Consider the following 22,380-nt stretch of genomic DNA (forward strand, 5'->3'; position numbering starts at 1 on the left):
TTATGTTTAAGAACTCTAACTGAAATCTGGCAGCATCAAAAATTAAACAGAATAAGAACAAGTAAAAATCTTCAGTATAACCACAGGCAAAATGCTAATACCAAGAAATATAATCTATCTTCCCTAAATAGGCATGACAGTACTTTTCTTTCGCCCACATAACCTCTCTTAGGACAAAGTCTCTTGTAGTATTCTAGCTGAATCAAACTCGTACAAATCCTAGTTGTACCAAAGATTATAAGCATAAAAGGAAAAAAAAAAAAAAGGCAAGAAGAGAAGCAAAGAAAAGATCATGACTGAACCTTGGAATTCAAGTTACAAAGTAGAAGTCATACAGGTAATAAGCAGCAGACTTCCTGAAAGGGGAAAGACAGATGGTAATCAATGGGAAACAAATGAAGAATAGTAACCCCATCATACGTGAGGTGTGCAAGATAGAGTTCTCTAGAGTCTTCACTGGATTAGAATATATAGCACTACATAAATGGTTTTCGTGAGGACCTTACAACACCCCATTTATAAGAGCAGTAAAGAGCTAAATCAGAAAAAAACCTTAAGTTCCTGCATGATTTACCTATACCAATCTGTGTATCTATTCTGGAAAAACACATGGGGAGTATATAACAACAGTAAAATGAAAAAAATAATTGTTTTAACCCTCTGAGTACACAACCAATTTTTCCTTTTCCCTCGAACAAACGAATCAAGGAAAACTCAACATAGATCATAATGAAATTTAAAATACCTACTATTTTAATGTTATCTAAAATGTATTAAATATAAATTAAATAAATATTGAATAAAATTTAACTAAGGCTCTACAAAACAATGACTAAAGGTATTCTAGGTAGCGGGGAAGATGCTAAATAATATTCATTCAGCAAATTTATTACCTGACAGAGAGCCTCAGGAGTATTTCTACTCTTCCACCAGCTTGAAAATATACTACTCTTTAGAGAAGTTTAAAAAAAAAAAAAAAGTTGAAGAAAAAGTTATTGTGCTAGAGAGTTTATAGTTTTAAATTTGAAACAAGTTACATTTTTAAAATATATATTACCATTTACTATGTATCCACCACATGTGGAACAAAAGCTAATAAGCATTTTAAACATATTATCGCTAATCTTTTATTTCCAAAAGGAGAAAACTAAGGAAGAGAAAGTTTATGTGCCCAGCCAAACATACTTGGCTAGGATATAGCAGAAGGTCTGGCAACCCTATAATCAGAGAACTACAGTAGGAAGTAGTAAAGAGCTTTTATCCTACCACTAGATAGAGGCCCAAATTTTAATATACCAGCTGATAAAGTCTCTCTTATAAACCCTACTATGACCTCAGGACCTAAGATTAGTTAAATAACAAAGATTATATTCAAGCAAGTTAGACATTCGGTTTCTCTAATTTCTTTGTCAACCCTTTTCTCTTCCACTGGAGGGAAAGTCACTAAGTTTGAACAGGGCTGGTATATTCAAATAGCTCTCCAGTGAAATCCACCATCACTTGATCTATTGCAGCTTCAATGAAAAAAAGGGATAAGCCATGTATTTTAATAACCATAAGCTTTTTGTTTGAGGACTATTAGACTACAATAATATTCATAAGAAACATAAAATATGTCACAAGTTATGATTTTGGTCTCCAAAGGCAGTGCTTATGAAGAGAAGGGCAGTATAAAAATTTAACTGTATATAATAACTGAGCTTAAGGTTTGCTTGTTAAATTCATTCATTAGTGAAGTCTTACCCCCTCCATTTCATTACTCTTCCTCTTCCGGGCCTTGGAAATCTTAACTGTCACAGGTAAGGTGCAACCAGGGTGTTTCACTGCCATTTTGTTTGGCCGTAAAGGTGTAAATTGAATCTCTAACTCAGGTTTTGGAAATCGAGTAGTTTGATTATTTTCTGTTGACACTTCACAAGAGTCCAGGACTACAGAGCCATCCTATAACAGAATTAAAAAGAAAAAAAATCTCATTTGCAGAATATGAATTCATGATCACAAAGAATTAACTCTTGTAATCACCTATCAGAGATAATGAATGGAAGAAGATTAAAAATGTGCTGGGTCAAATTTACCACAGCAAGGACAGAGAGATGGAGTTACCATCTACCCTCTCCAATTTATACATGGTATGTTAAAATCCAAGGAAACAGAGATTAGTATTTCCCAAACTTGTATGATCATAAGAATTCAGACAATTTGTTTAAAGATTCTTGGGCCCTACCACAAACCTATTAAATCAGAAATCTCCTAGGAAAGAGTCTAGGATTTTTAATGGAGTCTCATTCCCCTTCCTTGAATCTGGGCTATCCTTAACGACTCCCATGGCCAACAGGACATAGTGGAAATAACATCATTGTGAGGCTTCATTTTAAGAAGCCTTGTAACTTCCACCCTGTCCTCTTTAAAACGTTACTTTCAGGACACTCCCCCTTCAAAATGCTTCATCTCAGAATCTAGCCACTGTGCTGTGAGAAGCCCAGGCCACAGGGAAAGGCCACATATAGCTCCAGCTGAGCTCTCAGATTCAACTATCAGCTACACAGATGAATCATTTTAGACTTTAAGCCCAATAGAGCATATCAACTTCACAAAGGCAAGAAAAATATACAAAATAGGATAATAAAACCATTCCCCAAAACTGCATAGTATACAATAACTGCTGGAATTCCTAATAAGAATTGGAATCAATTTTAGGACAGCATATATAAATTTTTTTTAAGATTTTTATTTATTTATTCATGAGAGAAAGAGAGAGAAGCAGAGACACCGGCAGAGGGAGAAGCAGGCTCCATGCAGGGAGCCTGACGTGGGACTCCATCCCAGGTCTCCAGGATCAGGCTCTGGGCTGAAGGCGGTGCTAAACCGCTGAGCCATCAGGGCTGCCCAGCATATATAAATTTATAGAGAAAGAAATGTTCCATATATAACTGCCTTTGCAATCAAGATTAATCTTGTTTATGAATCAACTCCAAACTTTTCTTCAAATTATATGATCTGTCTCGATCTCTTAAGGTCAATGCTAATTACCTGAAATTCCACCAAAAACTATCAAAGAAAGGGCAAGAGAAAAGAAATGGCTCATGCTATTTCCCCAAATTAAAATGCCCTTCTTGGAACACCCGGGTGGCTCAGTGGTTGAGAATCTGCCTTTGACTTAGGACATGATCCCAGAGTCCCAGGATCGAGTCCCACATCAGGCTTCCCGCATGGAGCCTGCTTCTCCCTCTGCCTGTGTTTCTGCCTCTCTCTGTCTCTCATGGATAAATAAATAAAATCTTAAAAAAAGAAGAAGAAGAAGAGGAAGAGGAAGAAGAAGAAGAAGAAGAAGAAGAAGAAGAAGAAGAAGAAGAAGAAGAAGGAGGAGGAGGAGGAGGAGGAGGGGGAGGGGGAGGGGGAGGGGGGAGGAGGAGGGGGAGGGGGGGAGGAGGAGGAGGAGGAGGAGAAGAAGAAGAAGAAGAAGAAGAAGAAGAAGAAAGAAGAAGAAGAAAGAAGAAGAAGAAAGAAGAAGAAGAAAGAAGAAGAAAGAAGAAGAAGAAAGAAGAAAAAAGAAGAAAGAAGAAAGAAGAAGAAAGAAGAAAGAAGAAGCAAGAAGAAAGAAGAAGAAAGAAGAAAGAAGAAAGAAGAAGAAGAAGAAGAAAATAATAAAATAAAATAAAATGCCCTTCTCTTTCCAACCATAGCTTTGCAAAATTCTATTCACCTTCAAGACCCAGTATGATGTTACCTTCTCTAATCCACATCCACAACTACTCAGGCAAAATTCATCATATCCTCCCACAGGAAATGTTCCTTCTTAGCACTCTCTTCATGATTCTTAGCCCATAAGATAAAGTGAAACAAGTACCTGTCTTACTAGATTCTTTACTCCTCAAGGATGGCAATCATGTCTTATGGTTGTATTCCCAGTATTTAGCAAGGTTTCCAACAAACTCTGAAAGCTCCCCAATAAATGTGTTTAAAAAATAAATGCAAAAAAATTTTGTCTTCAAAACATTAAGTGCCATAGAATGTTTATCTATTTCATATGTAATTTAAGAATATGTCTATTAACCAAAGTGATTCACAGAAGCCCATGCCCACTGCAAATTAAGGAAACTCACTGTGAGTTACTGAGATTTGGTGCTCAAGTTATTAAATGGGTACAATTAAAAAAAAAAAAAGCAAATAACCCACCACTGAATAGAATGCTTACTAAAAGGACCTCTCATAAGATCCATTTTTTATCATCCATGTTTTATCTTTTGTAGGATTTCCTATTTCTGACCACCAAGTTTATTTATATTAACAGATCTGTTGTTTGCAATAAGTATCATTTTGAGAAATCAGTATCATTTGGGAATCTAATCTTCTAAAAGAATTTCACTTCTCAAAAGCCTTTAGATTTTCCTTCCCACAGCCAAGAACCCATATAGCTAACTGCACAGCAAGGTACTTTAACAATTGATTAAACTTTCAAGTATTATTTATTAATTAATGGTCACTGGTAAAGAGGGTAAAAAAGTAGACTGTGCCCACCTCTACTTCATTCCTAGAAATTTCAAAGTTTGTTGGCTGAGGTTCAGTTTCAACCCTGCCAGGATCCACTGAACTCGTATGTGTAGGCTTGATATCCACATTTTGTTCTTCCTAAGTAAAAAAAAAATATTAAAACAATAAGCCATTATTACCAGAAATATATTAAAACACTTCACCTAAAGAATAGAAACTCAAGATCTGGGGCAGCCCAGGTGGCTCAGCGGTTTAGCGCTGCCTTCAGCCCAGAGCCTGATCCTGGAGACCTGGGATCGAGTCCCACATTGGGCTCCCTGCATGGAGCCTGCTTCTCCCTCTGCCTGTGTCTCTGCCGCTCTCTCTTTCTCTCTGTGTCTCTCATTAATAAATAAATAAAATCTTTTTTAAAAAAAATCAAGATTTGGGTGGATTATATCATAAAAATAATGAAACACTTTCTCTTCTCTTTCATCCTTCGAAATTTAGGAAAGGCTGGGAAACTCACCGCCTCTAGGACTGATCAAAAGAGAAATCTGAAAGATTATTTTCAATTTTCAAGGTTTTATATATATTTTCTCATTTTACTTTCATTGCAACTCTCCCAGCTAGATTTGGCAAGAATCATTATTCCTTCTTTCTAGATGAGGAAACAAACCTAGAGATGTTAATGACATGGCCAAGGTCTGTATTAAGTTGGAAGTGTTGGACCCCAACAACAGCTTTGATAACACCATTTTGAAAAATTAAAGGAGTCTTAAGAATGCAACTATAATATGAGAGTAGAAAAGACCATATTGATAACTAAACCTCTTCTTACTGCATGCCTCATCCCTTTTTGTCAGTTATAGGGTATGCTCTATTCCTATATCCTCCCTTTTTTAAAAAAAATTATATTTATTGACAGAGAGACAGCACAAGCAGGAGGAGAGGCAGGCAGAGGGAGAGGGAGAAGCAGACTCCCTGCTGAGCAGGAAGCCTAATGTTGGGCTTGATCCCAGGACCCTGGAGTCATGACCTGAGCCAAAGGCAGATGCTTAACCAAATGAACGAACCACCCAGGAGCCAACTCCCATACCCTATTTAAGAGATCTAATAAAGAAGTATCAGATTACATTTTTAAACTCGATAAATTCCACCATGAGTCTTCTCACCACTGCCATCAAAAGCAGAAGTCAAATATACTTCTCGTGTCACCTACCCAAATACAAAAGGTTCCACTGAATCCATCATGGAAAGCAACTAGCATATATTGACTTCCACTGTGGTAAAAACTGTGCTAATTGTTTTACAAATGATCTGTTTATTTTCACAACTCTTTTAGGAAGACATACTATCTCTCTGTTTTAGAGAAGTTCAGATATAATAAGTAATTTTCCAAAGATCCCAAAACCACAATGACAGCAACAGACACCTCATTTTTTCCTAGGTTTCTAGTCTGTGCTATTTATACTGCATGCTACTTACTACCTCTTTTTTTAAAAAAAAAAAAAAAAAAAAAGGTAATCTTCCTCTGAGAAGATTTGTTGTGACAAGCACATACATTTATTTTCCTATTGTCTGAAGGCAGTAGATTTTTAAGCACAGATCATTTATTCTAGAAAGACCACTCTCAAATGTATCCTGATCCAATTTCACTGTGATGTAGCTATCTGTGAACTGCAATCCCCTCTCTATGCAGAGTTCCCAGCTCCAATGAAATATTACAAAAATAATTCCTGAGGGTCTCAACAGGTGTTTATTTTCAAAACAATTTATACTTTTGTATTAAACTTAGGGTGGGTCCAAGTATTGAAATATTACCAAGAGTTCAGGTTGAATCACATTTACACATTTTAAAGGTAGATAAGGGACTAAATCACAAATTGTTTATTTTCCAATTACTCTATCTAGAAGATCTGACCAAAATATTTCAGAAAGTACTACTTCTCAGTTGGTCACTGGCAAATTGATCATAATTATAAACTGTGAAAACTTGAAATACACAATAACTATCCAAATAATTCTTCAAACTCTGATTCCTCTATGATCTTTTGAAACTTACTTTTTTATCCTCTTAGAGTTCATCAATTAAATAATTTTTTTAAATTCCTATGTTCAATTAAAAAAAAGGCACTGAAAGAACAAGATTCTACTCACGGTTTCAGAAGGCTCCAATGTGATCTTTTTTAATTCTTCAATTTCATTATCTTTCTGTCTATTACTGGAGATCAGTTCCTTCAACTGTATTTCTAAAGCTGCAACCAGTTGATCCCGTTCTTCTCGCCACTTCTGAAGATTATCATCTTTCTCTGCCAGTTGTGCTGTAAGTATTTCCTAGCCAGAAAATAAAGAAAATGTTATAAGGTATATAAAGGTGAATAAGGCATGTAACAAATTACATAGTTAAGGCTAGATAAAATATTTACTTGTAAATCAAAACACATAATAAATGTGTTTATGTCCTTATAAATGTAATGTCCACATGATGTATTTAACCCTATCCCACCTCATTCCAAAAATCAGCTTATTGGTTACTCCTTTCATAAATAATTATGGCTTTTAAACTAATACTAGCATAAATAAATAAACTAATACTAGCATTCCTCCCAATATTTTGGAAATGAGAGGGTAAAATTACAGTAAAGCAAGTGACAAAACTAATAGCAACAAATAGAGTAACAAAAATTTAAAATATCATTTTCAATAAGTTCAAAAACAGTGAAATTGTAGTGAATTAAAGAAAACATGAGTTAAGATCTAAACACGCAAAGCAGCAAAACACTGCTAAAAGAAAAGAAAAATACTTCAATAAATGGAGAAATAATTTGTGCTCAATGATCAAAAGACTCGGTATTGTTACGGTGTCAGTTTTCCCTAAATAGATCTATAGAGTCAAAACAATTTCAATCAAAATCCAGGCAAGCAAGAATGGGTGTGGGTGTGTGTGGAAATGGGTAAGGTTCACTGTAAAACTTACATGAAAATGCAAATGATTTAGATAGTCAAAATCATTTTGAAAACAAAGAACAAAGTAGGAACAAACACACTCTTGTGCCAATCCTACTATAATAAAGACAGTATGATACTGGTATGAACAGAGATCAGAACAGAAAAGTGTCCACAAGTGTGTGATCAACTGACATTCTACAGTAACACCAAAGCAATTCAATGGGGAAAAGGGCAGTCTTTCAATAAAAGATGCTGGAACAATAGCCAAATGGGAAAAAGAAAAAAAAAAATGAACTCCAACCCTAATCTCGTATCACATAAAAAAATTAATCCTTGAACAAAAGTAGTAGAACAGTGGGAAAGAAAGGTGTTTTTTTTTTCCATTAAATACTATCAGGAAAATTGGTATTCCACATTAAGAGAAAAATAGTAAGACTATTTTAATAAAATAATAACTTTAATAAAAATAGTAAGACTATGCCTAATTCACTCCAATACAAAACTCAATACTAAAATCAAAATATGAAAGGTAAAACCTAAACAGAAAACAGTGTAAGAGAACATCTTCATGTCTTTGGGGTTTAATAAAGGAAAAGACTTTTAGAAAAATGAACTAAGATAAATTTAAGAACTTAAATTCATAAAAAGACATTAAGAGAATAAAAAGTAAACTAGAGACCGAAAAAAGGTACTTAAAACACATGACACAGGGCTCCTCCCCAGAAAGTATAAGAAACTCCTACATATCAACTAGAAAATGCAATTGTACAGTATGCATTTGTACAGGCCAACAGGAAAAAGGCAAGGGGCCCTAGAATCTTCAACCTCATTAGTACTCAGGGACAAGCACATTGAAACCACAAAAAAATGACAACACCCTATGTTTGTGAGAATGTACAGCAACTTCAATACTATAGTATAAATGGGTACAACTACTCTGAAAACTAATGTGACATTCTATCAGAATTCCACACACGAATACCCTATCATCCCACATTCTATTCCTGGTCAAATACACAACAGAAATGCATGTACATGTGACTAAGAGAAATGAGTAAAAATGTTTATAAGATAATTTATTCATAATAGCTCAAAACAAAATAATTCACGAATCTTCAGCATTAAAATGAACAGGCCACAATATATTCATACACTGCAATAGTCAGCAATGAAAATGGACTAATTGCAGCTACATGTAACATAAATAATTTTAACATAATGCTGAAAGAAACCAGGTACAAACAAATGCACCCTTTACAATTTCATTTACTTGAAATTCAAAACTGGCTAAAACTAAAGCACAACATTAAAAGAATAATTATTACCACTGGGAAAGAAACAAGAGGAGCCCCCTGGGAGGCTCGTAATGTTCTATCTCTTGAAATGGGTGGTACTTTACTGGATGCTGACTTTACCACAGTTCATCGAACAATTTATTGTTTGTTTTGTTTATTTACTGTATTACATGTCGCAATTTTAAAAATTAACAATTTATAGCTTATTATGGCAAACGCACACATCCTAGGTATGACTGCAAAGAAATATATGGGAGAGAAAGAAGGAAGCTAGCTTTCACTAGGATTAAAAACTTAAGCTTGGGGACACGTGGGTGGCTCAGTCAGTTAAGCTTCCAACTATAGATTTTGGCGCAGGTCATGAGATGGAGCCCCGCGTGGGGCTCCTCACTGGGTGTGGCGCCTGCTTAGGATTCTGTCTCCCTTTGTCCCTGTCTCCCTCCCTGCCTCTCTGACATGCTCTCTGTACCTTTAAAAGAAAAACAAAACAATTAGATTAAGTTTACTTGCTAGCATTGCTACCAGAGGGATCACCGGGAAAAAAAATAACTGAAAGCCAACAGTTTTGATCCCACTTCTTGCCTCTTACTATTGCCTAGGAAGGTAGGATGGGCTGTGGGACAGGAGCAGAGAACTAGTAGCAATCTTTCCTGTTAAGACAAATGCAGCATCAGAATCCCACTCAACCCACCACTTTCTGAAGGTACCTTCGATCACATAGAGTTGGCACATGAAATATATTGCCACTGCAGAGCAGTAATGACTAGTTATTAATCTTACATGATTAGCATATGACAAATAGAGTCAAGACTCTAAGGAAATGATAACCAGTGTAATGTAGTTTTCTAGATGAGACCCTGGACCCAAAAAAAGACATTAGTGGGAAAATTAATAGGGTCTAGACCTTTTTAGAATTTAGCTAACAGAAATACAATACAATAATGTTTATTTGTTGGTTTTGATCCTTGTACTATTGTTATGTAGTATTAGTTTTGCAACTTTTCGGTAAATAAAATTATTTCAAAATAAAGAGGTAAAATTCTTTTTAAAAATCAGTGGGAAAATCACCCTTAACTTATTGAAAATTAACAACTTGGTTTTTCAGGGAAGCTTAGCTATTATCTGTAAAATTCTGTCAATAAAATAAAATACCAGCAATAACAACATGATACTGCCAAGTTACTACTATTATAAAGAGAAAATCAGTTTTTCACTTAAAGACCAATACCTTTTAACTTCATTTTTTTCTAAGTTGGCAACAAGAGGTGTCAAACTAAGCAATCAATTAAAATAGGAGGGGAAAAACAAGCTAAGATAGAATTGCTATAAAAGCTACAGCTAAAAAAAAAAAAAAAAAAAAGCTACAGCTAGTGAATGTTAAACTGAAGGTTATTTCTACTTGTCATCTTTTGGAAACTACTTAATTGACTTTTTTTTGTTTGAAGATTTTATTTATTTTAGAAAGGGAGAGAGGCAACACAGGCAGGGGGAGGGGCAGAGGGGAGGGAGAGAGAGAATCTCAAGCAGACTCGTTGCTGAGTGTGGAGCCCAATGTGGGGCATGATCTCACAACCTCAAGGATCATGACCTAAGCTGAAACCAAGAGTGAGATGCTCAACTGAGCCACCCAGGCACCCCAGGTGACTTTTAAAAGTCCTGATAAAATCAGCTTATGAGGTAAAATACATACACCATGTTAGCAGAATCTATAGCTCAAAATGCAAAATTTTATAATATAGTAGGAATAACCCTGTAGCAATCAAAAGGAAGAGATGTTTAAATTCTCTATCTAGATACTGAGATGTAATTAGGCATTCTCCCAGCTTGCTAAATGGACTGAAGAAAGTTAAAATAGAACGTAAGTGAACTTCAAAATTGGGACAGAAAAGTCATCTTACAAATAGACAGATTGCCTCTTAAAAAAAGCATGAAAAAAAAAAAAGGAAAAAAAAAAAAAAAAAGCATGAAAATCAGGCAACCATGTAAAGACTGGTAAGAATCCCAGGGACAAACTTAACAAACCAAAGAAGGTGGTGAAATACATCAAAGATAAAGTATAATTGTTACCAACCATTTCATTTTGTTGTTTTAAACGACGCTCTCTGTCTTCAGCATATTTTTTCATCTCTTTGTTTCGGAGATTCTCAGCTTCTTTTGCTTGAATGATAAGCATCATTTTTTCTTCTAGCCATTTCTTTCTCTCAGCTTTATATTTATGTTCAGATTCCTATGTATATAAAAATAATACTCATAACTATCACATGCTTCAGTAACAGTTAAACGATAGCTGACAAATTTATTTTTACAGCATATTCATATAACCCATGACTTTTTTACCTTTTTTGAAAATTAAATGTTTTTCCTTAAACAAGGTTAAGATCAGAGTTTATTTCAGATTATATAATGAACACTGCTGGTTTCCTTTTCTAAACGGACTTCCCTTTATAAATCTTATTTTGCCATGAAGTCCATTTAAGGACTCTCCTTCATCCGTGACCTTAAGAAGAAATAAACAATTTCTATTTCTGAAAGAGCTTCAGATACTCAGGTTCTTCTAAATGCCAGGTAAAAAAAGGATATGTGATAGTCATTTCTAACTGTATGGTTTCAAAAATAAAATGTTTCTGGGTATACAGAATGCCAAATAAAAACAAACTTGTTCAACAAGACATTCATGAATCTGGGGGACACTGGCAATGGCTAGACCGAGAATATAGCTAATCAGTAATTTCCACTCCAGAGTTACAAAGTGTATAATCTATGTGATTACATTATTTGAGAAGAACATAAAATAAGCCAATATTCTTTAACATGAACATTCCCAATATAGTTAATTTTTTTCATAAATAATGGAGTATTTATTTTGTTATAGCTGCTTTGGGACTTTCCCAATAGAAACGGTAAATTCTAGAATACAAATTAATAGTTAACAAAAGAAATTATTTTTTATTTGTTCAGTATCTGATTATATATAGCATGAATTTAAGAAAATAACTTAGATGCAGCCAACTTTTTAAAATCATTATTATGCTTTCTTTAATCTCAAAACTTGTTTCCTCTAATAAAATGTACAAAATTTTAAGTGGTATTTAGTAAACCCCATTACAAAAATATTTCCTCCATATGTTCCATTCTATATAATAGTATTCAGAATTGAACATGGAAAAAATACAAATGCAAAACAGAATATCCTTTATATAATACAGTTTCAAATACATTCCAGTGTCCAGATACACAAATATATTCTTTTCCAACTTCATAACTAAAAATTAAAATGATTATATACAAAATAATCTTCCTAACTGTCCTCTTTCCACAGCAGTATTTAAGGACTAAGAAGTTTAAGGAGTAGAAAAATAGGTACAAACACATAAGAAGTAGTGATTTACGAAATAAATACATAGAATATAAAAGAGAAGACCCAAGCCCTGTATTTTCATTGGCACTACTGGTGGTTTGTATCTTGGGAATTTCCACCCCATGTCATTTCAATGTATGCTGAAAAATTATACCTATAATGTTAACATTTCCCAGGTCGTATTTCACCCACATCTAAATTAATTATAAAATATTTGCTGAATTCTCCTCTCATGAGAAATACATGGATACATATACACATAAAATCATACCTGTAACTCATCCTGAAGCTTACTGAGCTTTTCACTAAGTACATCTGTATTATCTTCAAGTTCTTTATTTGACCTTTGATTACTTTTGGCTTCCAGATCTTTACATTTTTCCTTCCATTTTTCCAATTCTAATTTGAAAACATAAAATTATTTTTTATTTTATTTTTTTTTTTCATAAAATTATTTTTTAAAGCACATGCAAAAGTTCTACCATATAGAGATACATGTGGCATGAGATACAGATAATCAGCAGAGCCCAGAAGAAAAACATAAACACAAATAGAACTGAGACAATTCAAAGGAATGAACTTTTAAGAGTTCTTACCAAATTCTTAGAGAAGAGCAAGTACAAGGACGTCACAAGAACCCACTGAATAGTGTGCAGAGTGTACAGTATAAACACATCTCAATCTTAATTATATAGGAAACCTCATGTAGTTCTCAAAAATTAAAAAAAAAAATTTTAATCTGATGGTATTCTGAAGGATGAAATCAGAGTATTTACCAAGATATAAGATGATTCTAAGAAGCTGGGCAGAACTAAAAGTCAGTTGAAAAGTTTGTTTTTAATGTCTGGGAAACATTGTAAATTATCCAGTTATTATCAAAGTGTCCTTATTCCTTCTTTACTACATACAATTTTATTGGATAAAACAATTTTAATCACTTTGGAAACGGCAAGTGATAAGACATTCCAAAAACACATCAATACTTTTTCACTACAAAATAGTATATTCAACTACTTGAAAAAAGGAAAGAAATCTAGGACAATACAGAAAATGAAAAGTAGATCTTGACATTTAAGCATCTGTTCTACCTGTGGCCAGTCCTTCAGCTTCCTCTAGTTTAGCCTCGAGCACGCGATCTTGTTCTGCCTGGGTTTCTTCCTGTTCTTCCAGCGTCATTCGCATGTCTTCAATTATTTTCTCTTTAACATTCAGATCTAAAAATGCAGAGAGAACATTTTAGAAACTACTAACATCTACATCTAGATATCCAATTTTTCTTGAGTTCTTCTAAAATGAAAATACACTTTTATTAACCCACATAGAATTAGAATGTGAGAACCCTGTAGACAGAAGCTTTGTCTTGTTCACTGCTGTACCTCTATGTCTAGAATGGTCCTAGCAGATAACAGGCACCAAATAAGTATCTGACGTTCAGATAGATATCTGGATGACTGCAGAAATGGATGGATGGATGGAAAAGAAAATCTCTTCAGATAAAATTAACAATTTTTTATAATCTTAAACTATTAATACTAACATAAATCTTGGGATTTATAAAAAATGTTATTTGGCAAACATGTATTTTCAGTGTTAGTATTTTCAAGCCAAAAGCAAAACTTTCACTTCCTAAAAGCAAAAAGGGTCAATCTCAATTTGACTTTTTTTTTTTAATCACTGATTTTTTTCTATAAAAATTTCCAAAGCCAAAAATTTACTTCTAGTATTTTTAAAACCAGCTCTTCAGGAATGACTGTGCTACTAGCCTTACCAAAATTGTCTCTGGACCTTAAAAAATGATGACATTACAATAATGACTTATAAACAATTCCATTTTAATGCTACCTGCTGGAAAGAAGTAAAAAAAGGGAAAGATTACTTTGTTGCCTCGGTGATGGCTACATTTGAAGCAGGGCACATTTCAAACACCTCACCAAAACGATGTCAGAGGTAATAAACCTATAAATGCATATAGTTCAACCTCAGGTCACTAAACATTAAAAATTACAAAAATCTCAAAAAATGGCTCCTCAAGGTGCATATAAATAGCAAACTTAAAAAAAATAATAAAGACAAATTTAATAAATAAAAAATCGTACAAGTAATTTCAGTATTTTGTCCATTTACATAAGCTACCAGGAATGCTAATAAAACAGAATTCTTCCTATGATTAAAGGAGTCCTGGTATTATTATCTAAACTCCTTCTTTCAAAAAGCATGATTTCCAAATATATTCAAATTATACAATTAATAAAAATTTTTTCAAAGAATCCTTTTCTACCTTGTATTTTGCTCTACTCTAGAAGGCTAGAAAGAAAAAGGTTTAATTAATATCTTGTTATCAATTAGGAAAGTCTCAGAACACTAATGATAATTTCACTGACTATAACTATCCACCTATTACTTGAAAAGTAGGTGTAGTTTTTAAAAAAAAAAAAAAAAAAAAAAAACAGAGAGAGAGAAAAAAAATTATTTATCAGTCCCTGCCTCCAAAATTTACATTTCATTTCAGGAATGAATCAGAAATATGCAACAAATGAAACAAAATAAAATGGGATGCCTGGCTGGCTCAGTCAGTGCAGGGTGTGACTCTTGACCTTAGGTTTGTGGATTAGAGCTCACATTAGGTACAGAGATTACTTAAAAATAATATCTTTGGAGGCACTTCGGTGGCTCAGTGAGTTAAGCATCCAACTCTTGATTTCAGCTCATGACGGCTGTGGAAACAAGCCCTGCCTTGGGGTCTGTGCTTAGCACGGGGTCTGCTTGTCCCATTCCCTCTGCTCACCCCACCAACTTGCCCCTCTTCATACTTGCATGTGATTTCTTTTTCTCCAAAAATAAATAAATATTTTAAAAAATAAAGTAATAAAAATAAAATCTTAAAAAAAAATAAGGCAACAACATAAAGACAATGAGACAGATACCTCTTCACTACTATCTAAAGATAGTAAAATAAAATAAAAATAGCTATGAGCTACTACAGCTAAATAAAGGACTGTCATATGAACCAGCAATCAAGTGCATAACATTCAGGGTAGAAGATCACTGAGAGCTATAGAGTCCCAGGAAGAGATCAAGGAGGAAAGGCTTCAACATAGCATTTGAGAACAGGGGATGCCTGGGTGGCTCAGCGATTAAGCATCTGCCTTAGTCTCAGCACGTAATCCTGGAGTCCCAGGATTGAGTCCCACATCAGGCTCCTTGTGGGGAGCCTGCTTCTCCCTCTGCCTGTGTCTCTGCCTCTCTTTTTCTGTGTCTCTCATGAATAAACAAATAAAATCTTAAAAAAAAAATTTTTTTGAGAACAGGAAAGAAGTGGAAAAAAGAGACAACACATAAGCTAAGGACAGAAATAAATAGGTCATGTAAAACCCCAGATAAGAAATACTTAAGTTGAGATTTATTTCAGAATTATTACTGTACTGGATGTATATAAAACAACTACAGAAGCCTGAAACCACATGATACCATTTTCACATATCGCATTGGCAATAAATTTAAAGTTTGGCAACACCTAATACTGGCAAAAAATAGGGGCGAATGGGCATTTTACACACTATTTTAATGTGAACATAAACTAATATAACAACTTTGGGGGGATCCCTAGGTGGCTCAGCGTTTTGGTGCCTGCCTTTGGCTCAGGGCGTGATCCTGGAGTCCCACATCGGGCTTCCTGCATGGAGCCTGCTTCTCCTCTGTGTCTCTGCCTCTCTCTCTGTGTGTGTGTGTGTCTCTTATGAATAAATAAATAAAATCTTAAAAAAAAAAAAAAACTTTAGGGAGTAATTTAGCAATACTTATCAAAATTTTAATACACCATTCGGGTGTATTAATACACTGCTAGATTTCCCCCCCCACAAATATATTTACAAGTGTGCACAAAGACTCTTACACAAAATTATTCACAGTAGTTCATGCTAATGTCTAGAATAACAAAAAAACCATATCTAAAATAACCAGAAATATTTTTTTTTCATCAAAAGAGGTCCTATTAACTGGAGAGTAGATGATAAAATGTGCTGATTTTCTTAGATATAATGATATTGTATTTTATTATGCAAGGTAAGTACTTAGTTTACAAACTTCATGATAAAGTATAAAGTATCACTGTCTGCAAGTATCTTTTAAGCCGCTCAGTTTTATACAAACATATTAGAAAGAGACAGAGATGAAAATATGGGAAAATACTTGAAAATACTGAATCTATTAAAAAGTATTCAGATGATCTTTATATTGACTTTATTTGTTCACAAATACTTCTTTCTTAATTAAAATTTGAGAAAAATAGGAAAGTTGGAATCATCATTCCAACTTTAAAAGCAACTAACGTAGTACCTTAAATTAGCATATAATTTTGTCTCTACTGGACTTTGAAATTATGTTTCACTTGTGATCAACACCATGTCTTTAGTCAAAGGAAGGACTCCATTTCTGGCAACAATGTATATTAGACTCAGTTTTATTTCCTCTATCCGAATCAATTTTGTTACATTTTCTTAAGGATTTCTTTTAAGGGAATAATATTTTCTTTTCCCATTTATAAAAAAGATATTAAATAAATTATGATGTATTGATATCATTAAATGAAATATTATTCAGGCTTTTAAAAGAAGGGTTAAAAGGGGAAAAAGATAAAGTAGTTCTGTGTGTGAATATATGGAAAAATTTCTCAAAATTTCCCAAATATGTAGAAACTTCTTTGATCTTTTTTTAAAAACTTCATTTACTTGAGAGAGAGAAGGAGAGCATAAGCAGAGAAGGAGGAGCAGCGGGAAAAGGAGAAGCAGACTCCCTGCTGAGCAGAGAGCCTGACATGGAGCTCAAATCCAGGATCCTGGGATTATGACCTAAGCCAAAGGCATTCACTTAACTGACAGAGCCACCCAGACACCCTGAAACTTGTTTCAGTTAGGGATTTCCTCTGGGGTCTTATTTGTCTTCTTTATCACAGAAATAGAGGCAAAATAAAGCAGATCACAACAGGGAACAAATTAGTCTGGATAGAGCAGAAAAGTTATATTAGGCTAGAAAACCATAAGGTAGATGATGGAAGTTTATTATGTAGGCAGTATAAAAGAATTAAAAACTTTTAATAGGAAAATGACACAATGAAAGAAGAGTTTTTTAAAAATTTAATCTAGGGATGTCTGGGTGGCTCAGCAGTTGAGCATCTGTCTTCGGCTCAGGGCATGATCCCAGTCCCGGAATCAAGGCCCACATCAGGCTCCCTGTGAGGAACCTGCTTCTCCCTCTGTGTCTCTGCCTCTCTCTGTGTGTCTCTCATGAATAAATAAATAAAATCTTTTAAAAAAATTTTAATCTACTCATGTTGCTATACAAGAGAGTGAATTTAACATCTAGCCTGGCAATCAGATAGGACAAGTAAGGTGAGTCACTAGGAAAAGGTAACAGAATTTGCATAATAGAACTGAGGGTAAGGGGAAATAGTATTATTTACAGTCTAAAACCAAGGGTAGGCAAATATTTTCTGCAAAGTCAGATAATTATTATTTTAAGACCTATCAGAACTATTTACCTCTGCCACTGTAATGTGAAAGCAGCCAGACAATACAAAAGAGAATGTGTTGCTATGTTCCAATAAAACTTTACTCGCAAAATTAGGCAGTAAACTGGATTTGGTCAGAAGGCTGTCATTTGCTAAACCCTGGTCTAAACAATGGAAATAACAGACATCAGTAGTAGAAAGATCCAGAAAAATAAGGCAATTTAAAAAAAAAAATAAGGCAATTTTAGCAGAAAGAGACACTCAGGTGCAAAATTTAACAAGACTTCAAAACCACTCAGCATAAAAAAATTGTAGACCAATTACCTGTATGAAAATAGTCAAAAAACCTCAAAAGAATACTAACAAACTAAACCCAGCAACTTATAAAAAGCATCATACACGATGACTAAGTGGGATTTGTCCTTGACATGCAAGTTTAGTTCAACATACGAAAATTGATCGTATGCACCTTATTAATAAAGAACAAAACCACATGACTGTCTCAATGGATAGAGTATAACACACTGGACAAAATTCAACACATTTTAATGATAAAAACATTCAACAGACTAGGAACAGAAAGGAAGGACTTTCCTCAACCTGATAAGAAGCATCTATAAAAACCCCACACTTAATACACATAATGGTGAAAGAATGAAAACTTTCCCCCTAAGATCAGAAATAAGACATTAAAAATGTCCAGTCTCACCACTTCTACTTAACAGTATTCTGGAGGTTTTAGCCAGAGCATTTAGATAAGAACAAGAAATAAAACGCAAACAGAGGGACGCCTGGATGGCTCAACAGTTGAGCATCTGTCTTAGGCTCAGGTCCTGATCCCAGGATCCAGGATTGAGTCCCACATCAGGCTCCTTGTGGGGAGCCTACTTCTCCCTCTGCCTATGTCTCTGCCTCTCTCTCTGTGTGTCATAAATAAATAAATAAACAAACAAACAAACAAATAAATAAATAAAATCTTTAAAAAATTAAAAAAGACAAACAGAATAGAAAGGAAGAAGTAAAACTATATTTGCAAATAACAGGATACTTTATATATAAGAAAATCTTATTAGAGTTCATAAATTAGTTCAGCAAGTTTACAAGATACAAGATAAATATAATTAAATCTATGTATTTCTATATAATAGCAACTTAACAATCCAAAAAAATGGTATTAAGGAAACAATTCCATTTTTAACAGTGTCATAAAGACTTAAATACTCAGAAATAAACAAAAGAGGTACAAAATTTATACAGTGAAAGGAATTATAGAAGGTTTAGCTAAATGAAGATATTCCGTGGTTAATATTGTTTGGCTAGCAATTTCCCCAAACAGATTCTCAGATTTAAGACAATCTCCATTAAAATTCCAGCTGGCTTTTTTGCAGAGAATGATAAGCTGATCCTAAAATTTCTGTGGAAATGCAATGAACCCAAAGTAGCCAAAACAGTCTTGCAAAAAAACAAAAGTGGGAAAAACCAAACTTTCCAATTTCAGAACTTACTATAAAATTACAGTATCAATATAGTGTGTTACTGGCATTGAAAGTTCAGAAATAAACCTTTACATTTATGGTCAACTGATTTTCAACAAAAGTGCAAAAACAATCAACGTAATAGGAGAAAGCACAATTTTTTCAAAAAATGGTACTAGACAACTGCTTCTCCATATGCAAAATAATTTAGACACCTACCTCACAAAATATACAAAATTATATGCAAGTAGATTAATTCAAAAGGAATCAAAGATCTAAATATAAGAGCTAAAATTATAAAACTCTTAGAAGAAAACCTAAATGACTTTGGCTTCAGCAATGGTTTTTAGACATGACACCTAAAATACAATCAACTGAAACAGATAAATTGGACTTCGTGAAAATTAAAAACTTTTATGCATCAAAGGACAAATCAAGGAAGTGAAAAACCACCCACAAAATGGGATAAAACATTTGCAAATCTGTCTGCTAAGTCACATATCCAGAATATATAAAAAACTCTTACAACTCCGTAATAACAAGAGAAATAACCCAGCTGAAACATGGGCAAAGGACTTCAATTTCTCAAAGAAGATACATAAATGGACTATAGCACAATATGCTCAATATCATTAGTCATTAGAGAAATGCAAATCAAAGCCACAATGACATATTGCTTTATACCCAGAAGTATGTTAGGCTAAAAAGTAGCCTCCCAAAATTCATGCCCATCCACTATGAATATGATCTTATTTGGAAATAGGGTACTTGCAGATACAATCAAATTAAGAATAAGGTCACTTACAGTGGGCCCTAAATCTAATACGACTGGTCTCCTTGCAAGAAGAGGGAAATTTGGACAGAGACACAAGGGGAAGACAGCAATATACACACATCCAAAAGAAAGATGGCCATGTTAAAACAAAGACAGACTGGAGTCACGCTGCCATAAGCCAAGGAATACAAAGGACTGCCATCAACCACTAGAAATTTGAAGAGACAAGGAAAGATTCTTCCCCAGAATCTTCAAAGAAAGCATAGCCTGCCCTGTCAATACCTTTATTTTGGATTTCTAGCTTTTAGGACTGTGCGAGAACTTCCATTGTTTTAAGCACCGAGTTCATGGTACTTTGCTACAGCAACCCTAGGAAGCTAATATAAGATAGCTATAATTTTCTTAAATGAAAAATAACAAGGGTTGGCAATGTGCAGAGACACCAGAGCCTTCAGTATAGCCACTGGGGGAAAATGTTCTTCAAAAAGTTAAACACAGGGACGCCTGGGTGGCTCAGCGGTTTAGTGCCTGCCTTCAGCCCAGGGAGTGATCCTGGAGTCCCAGGATCGAGTCCCACATCGGGCTCCCTGCATGGAGCCTGATCAAGTCCCACGTCAGTCTCCCGCATGGAGCCTGCTTCTCCCTCTGCCTATGTCTCTGCCTCTCTCTCTCTCTGTGTCCCTCATGAATAAATAAGTAAAATATTTAAAAAAAAAAAAAAAAAGTTAAACACAGAGCTATCATAGAACCTAGTAGTTCCACTCCTGGATCCCCAAGAGAACTGAAAACATATGTTCACCCCCAAATTTGTACACAAATAGTCATAAAAGTCAACAAGGACAAGTAATCCAAATGTTCATCAACTGATAACATAAATAAAATGTGCTACATTCATTATAATGAAGTATTCTTCAGCCATGAAAAGGAATTAAGTATTAATACATGCTACAGTATGGATGAAACTTGAAAACATAATGCTAAATGAAAGAAGTTAGGCACAAAAAGCCATATATTATATGTACCAACTTAGACGAAATGCCTGCAAAAGGCAAATCCAGAGACAGAAAGCAGATCAGTAGTTGACAGGGACTGAGGAGTGATAGCTAAATGGGTACAAGGTTTCTTTCTGGGGTGATGAAAATGTTCTGGAATTAGACAGTGATAGTGATTGTACAACCTTGTGAATATACTAAAATGCACTAAACTGTACACTTTTAAAAGATAATTATGTATTATATCTCCATTAAAAAAGATTTTAAACTAAGACATCTAAGTAAATGGTATTCAGTGTTTAAACAGAAATATAGAGGCAGAACTGAAAATGCATTTGTTTGTTGTGTCTCATGCATAACTGAAATCACAGAAGCAAATGGACTTTCCAGCAAGAAAAATAAAGAAAAAAAAAAAAGAAAATAATGTCTTAATCAGGAAAGTTGCCAAAGTAGCTGAAAGAGATAGGCAATAACTGGTACAGAACAGATCACAAGAGTTGAGACAAGTTTCAAAGAGGGGGAAGCTATACATTACCATTCTATTTAGGAAAAAAATATATTCACACGCAATAAACGCTGCGTAAAAAATGAAAATGAGAAAAAGGAAGAGGGTGGACAACTATGTTAAAATAATATAACAAAGGAAAAGAGGGATTGCAAAAAGTTAATAGATTTGAAAATATGCAGGTTACAAGTGACTTGAGAGCAAGTTTCAAGAGCATGGAGAAGATAGAAGCCAAATTAAAGTAGTCAAAGTTCTCGATATCTGGCCCAGAGAGGAAAAATTAAAATACGATAGAAACTTTATCTTGGTCCAAGGGCATGCATTTTCAGAACCACTAAGATCTGTTCACATTTGCCAACAATGACAAAGGAACCAAAAGTAAAGAAAACCCCTAAAAAGATTATGGAAATAGAAAATGTTAAGGGACAAAAGCCTAAAAGAAAAGCAAGAGAAAATAGGACAGTGTGCAGAGACACACACACACACATACACACTCAAGTTATTGATCCAAGTAAATCCCACAAATGTCCAAGTCATCTAAACAAGCAATAACCTGGTTGTCCTACCTCTTTCTTTTTAGTTGACCAAGTACAAACAGTACAAATTAGTGACGAGAATCTGAAACTTAAGAGTGAAATAGACCTAGATTCAAATTCCAGCTCTACTTACTCACACAACCAAGAGATTAAGGGGTGAGCGAGGAAGAGGAGACAAATGTACTATGAAAAGAAAGATGTATGTATCATCTACAAAGGTAATTTTATATTTTGAATTTAAAAATCAAAATTTGAGTAAGAAAGGTATAATTCAACACATAAGATTTGAATCTAAAGTATTTAATGGTTCTTAAACACTTTTTTAAAATACTTTAATTTTAAAGATGTTTTACCGGACATATACATTCTTACACAATTTTGTCTAGAAATCTAGTCCATTCATTGTGACCAATATAACCATTTTTATTTTTCACAAAATATTGGGCATTACTTAAAATCAGTATTCCTTTAACTGAATGTTTTATTTTTCTAAGAATAAACCTTATGTTGACGAGT

At 34.2% G+C, this 22,380-nt stretch overlaps 1 protein-coding gene across 3 annotated transcripts in view; it reads right to left on the bottom strand.

The window, feature by feature from the left end:
* KIF20B (kinesin family member 20B) overlaps nucleotides 1-22,380 on the bottom strand; it is a 75,711-nt gene that overhangs the window by 6,851 nt on the left and 46,480 nt on the right. For all 3 annotated transcript variants that reach the window (XM_041746244.1, XM_041746243.1, XM_041746245.1), the window contains exons 23-28: nucleotides 13,164-13,289; nucleotides 12,347-12,474; nucleotides 10,789-10,944; nucleotides 6,631-6,807; nucleotides 4,519-4,629; nucleotides 1,744-1,941 (exon numbers count right to left, since the gene is read on the bottom strand). In XM_041746244.1, coding sequence (XP_041602178.1) covers nucleotides 1,744-1,941; nucleotides 4,519-4,629; nucleotides 6,631-6,807; nucleotides 10,789-10,944; nucleotides 12,347-12,474; nucleotides 13,164-13,289 — 896 coding nt within the window. The remainder of the gene's footprint in view (nucleotides 1-1,743; nucleotides 1,942-4,518; nucleotides 4,630-6,630; nucleotides 6,808-10,788; nucleotides 10,945-12,346; nucleotides 12,475-13,163; nucleotides 13,290-22,380) is intronic.

This window comes from Vulpes lagopus, chromosome 2, assembly GCF_018345385.1.
Source record: "Vulpes lagopus strain Blue_001 chromosome 2, ASM1834538v1, whole genome shotgun sequence".
NCBI classification, from domain to species: Eukaryota; Metazoa; Chordata; class Mammalia; order Carnivora; family Canidae; genus Vulpes; species Vulpes lagopus.